Here is a 2,319-nt window from a genome sequence, read left to right as displayed (position 1 = left end):
GTGTGTGTGTGTGTGTGTGTGTGTGTGTGTGTGTGTGTGTGTGTGTGTGTGTAGTGTGTGTGTGTATACATATATATATATATATGAGTGTGTGTGTGTGTACACGTGTATGCGTTTGTGTTTATATTTATATATATATATATATATATAAGTGTGTGTATGTGTATATATACCCCTGTCAGATCATCCACAATAAAACATACATACATTTTCCATATCACCTCTAACACACATGCATACATACCCTTGATTGACCATCTGTTCTGGTAACAATTCAGTGACTTAATGGGTACGGTGGTGCCACCGCCACGACTGGGCGAAGGAGTGACTCTCGTGTTATTAATCATGTTGTTGTTGTTGTTATAACTGCTGTTGTTGTTATTGTTGTTGTATGACGGCTGGGGTTTATTCATTGGGGGGTTGGGCTTGACTTCACTCTTCACCGGAGCGTTCTGAGCGTTCTGGGTGCTTTGTGCTGCTGTAAGTATAGAAGGGCACAGGTAACTATACTAACTCATGCATGGTCACTTTAAAAAAATGCAGAACTAAACACGGCTAGCAAGAAGCTGCATAGATGCGCATATATATATCTTGACATTGACATCTTCGTATAAAATATAATCTATATAGACTGTCGCTGCCAAGAAAAATGAAATATAAGCCAATAGATTATGAGAACAGGCAAGAGCTCCAGACGACAAGGCTAGGGCACATTCTACCAGCGTTCACGTAACCCTGTAGCAATCGAGCGCTCGTGCGTAAATTCTATACCAAATCTACCGTACTCCCTTTCAGATTATATATAAAGTGAAAACAGTGGTTAAATTGCAATCAGGTTAACTCGCACGCACGGCATACTAATGATATATATAACAAGTATGCAATAAATATATGTATTAAGCACAATACACAACGGACTTCAAACATGCCTGGAGTACGACAGTGTGGCATTGGCGTATAGTAAACGCGCAGCAATGGCGTTGTTTAACAGGTTGAAACACCGGATAAGTAATCTTAACGCAATTCAGCAAAAAAAAACCCCCCACCGCCGAACGAGCATCGCGGAATGTAGTCAAAAAGAGTATCCAGTGAAACATTGCACAATACCTAGGTACACACGGTTAAACAGGCTATTGAAATACAAAGTGGAGAATTATTTACATACCATATCGTCAGGATACTCATAATAATACTGTGAATTCGTGTAACGAAGATCTGTAGGCTATAGCTTGACATACCCGCGGTGCTGACGGGATCGTAGTTCTGGGGATCGCCAATGATGCCTAAGTGCTCGTTAGACTCCACGGTCACATCCAGAAGAATAGCAATTTTCCTCTCGCGTACGGTGTTACACAAATAGTTATTCAGCATGAGTATAGTACCCTTCTTAATGTGTCCGTCGTTCACCATGTTGTTCAATTGGGTGGCCAACATGGCTGCTAGAAACCACTTTCCATCCGAGATACACAGACGCCAGCGTTCTGTGGCGGTCTTATTGGATGTAGGTTGTACCTTCTTCATAGTAACGATCTGCACCTTGCATCCTACCATCGCATTGGCCTCGCCGGTGCCCTCCTCGGCGTATATTTTGGGGATTGCGAGCTCAGTTAGTAGATCCATGATTGCAGATAGAAGTTATAGATAAGTATACAGATAGTGAGGTTTGTACGCGATTTGAGCACACTTATGCAAGAGTATGGCAAAGCTTATGCCGTTATCTTTGTATATAGAAAATATATAGATACTGTGTTGACATACAAGTTAAGTGTACAAATAGATGTAATATATGTTTTATTTATATATACATGTATATGTATATATATATATATATATATATGGTCTTTTTAGTATTTATTTTAGGTATGTACAGAGACCTAGAGTATTTAGACCTATGTAAATACCTAACTCACCTATAAGTGACCTATTTACACAACTCTACACGTAACTAACTAATCATGAAAAGCCCGCGCTTTCTTTAGATCGGCGCGTAGGTACCTTGCCTATTGGCGGAAATCAATAGAAACGCGCAATTTCAAAATGAATATGCCACTAATTCAGAGCTATTTTAAATTAGTTGAAACTAATACTTACACTTATCGACACAGATCTTGCACGTCATCAATTTTTGTGGCGCGGCCGATGGCCAAGGCCCACAGGGACTATCGCGAAATCGCGGACCAAGTGATAGAGCTGATACTTGATAGCCATCGAGTGTGTTATTACAAATAAATACATATGTATTTATTTATAACTATATTGATACATATGCGTATAAACTGATATCAGAATAGTACATGTTGTATTACTTTTATATTGCAC

At 39.5% G+C, this 2,319-nt stretch overlaps 1 protein-coding gene across 1 annotated transcript in view; it reads right to left on the bottom strand.

The window, feature by feature from the left end:
- SARC_05856 (hypothetical protein) overlaps positions 1-1,772 on the bottom strand; it is a 7,106-nt gene extending 5,334 nt beyond the window's left edge. The window contains exons 1-2 of the mRNA XM_014300263.1: positions 1,239-1,772; positions 245-478 (exon numbers count right to left, since the gene is read on the bottom strand). Of these exons, the coding sequence (XP_014155738.1) occupies positions 245-478; positions 1,239-1,620 (616 nt within the window). The 5' untranslated portion in view covers positions 1,621-1,772. The remainder of the gene's footprint in view (positions 1-244; positions 479-1,238) is intronic.
- Between the last annotated feature and the right edge of the window lie 547 nt (positions 1,773-2,319).

Source organism: Sphaeroforma arctica (genome assembly GCF_001186125.1).
Source record: "Sphaeroforma arctica JP610 unplaced genomic scaffold supercont1.393, whole genome shotgun sequence".
In the NCBI taxonomy this organism is placed as follows: domain Eukaryota; class Ichthyosporea; order Ichthyophonida; genus Sphaeroforma; species Sphaeroforma arctica.
The sequence above is the reverse complement of the archived record's forward strand: the minus strand, read 5'-3'. Positions and strand labels throughout refer to the sequence as shown.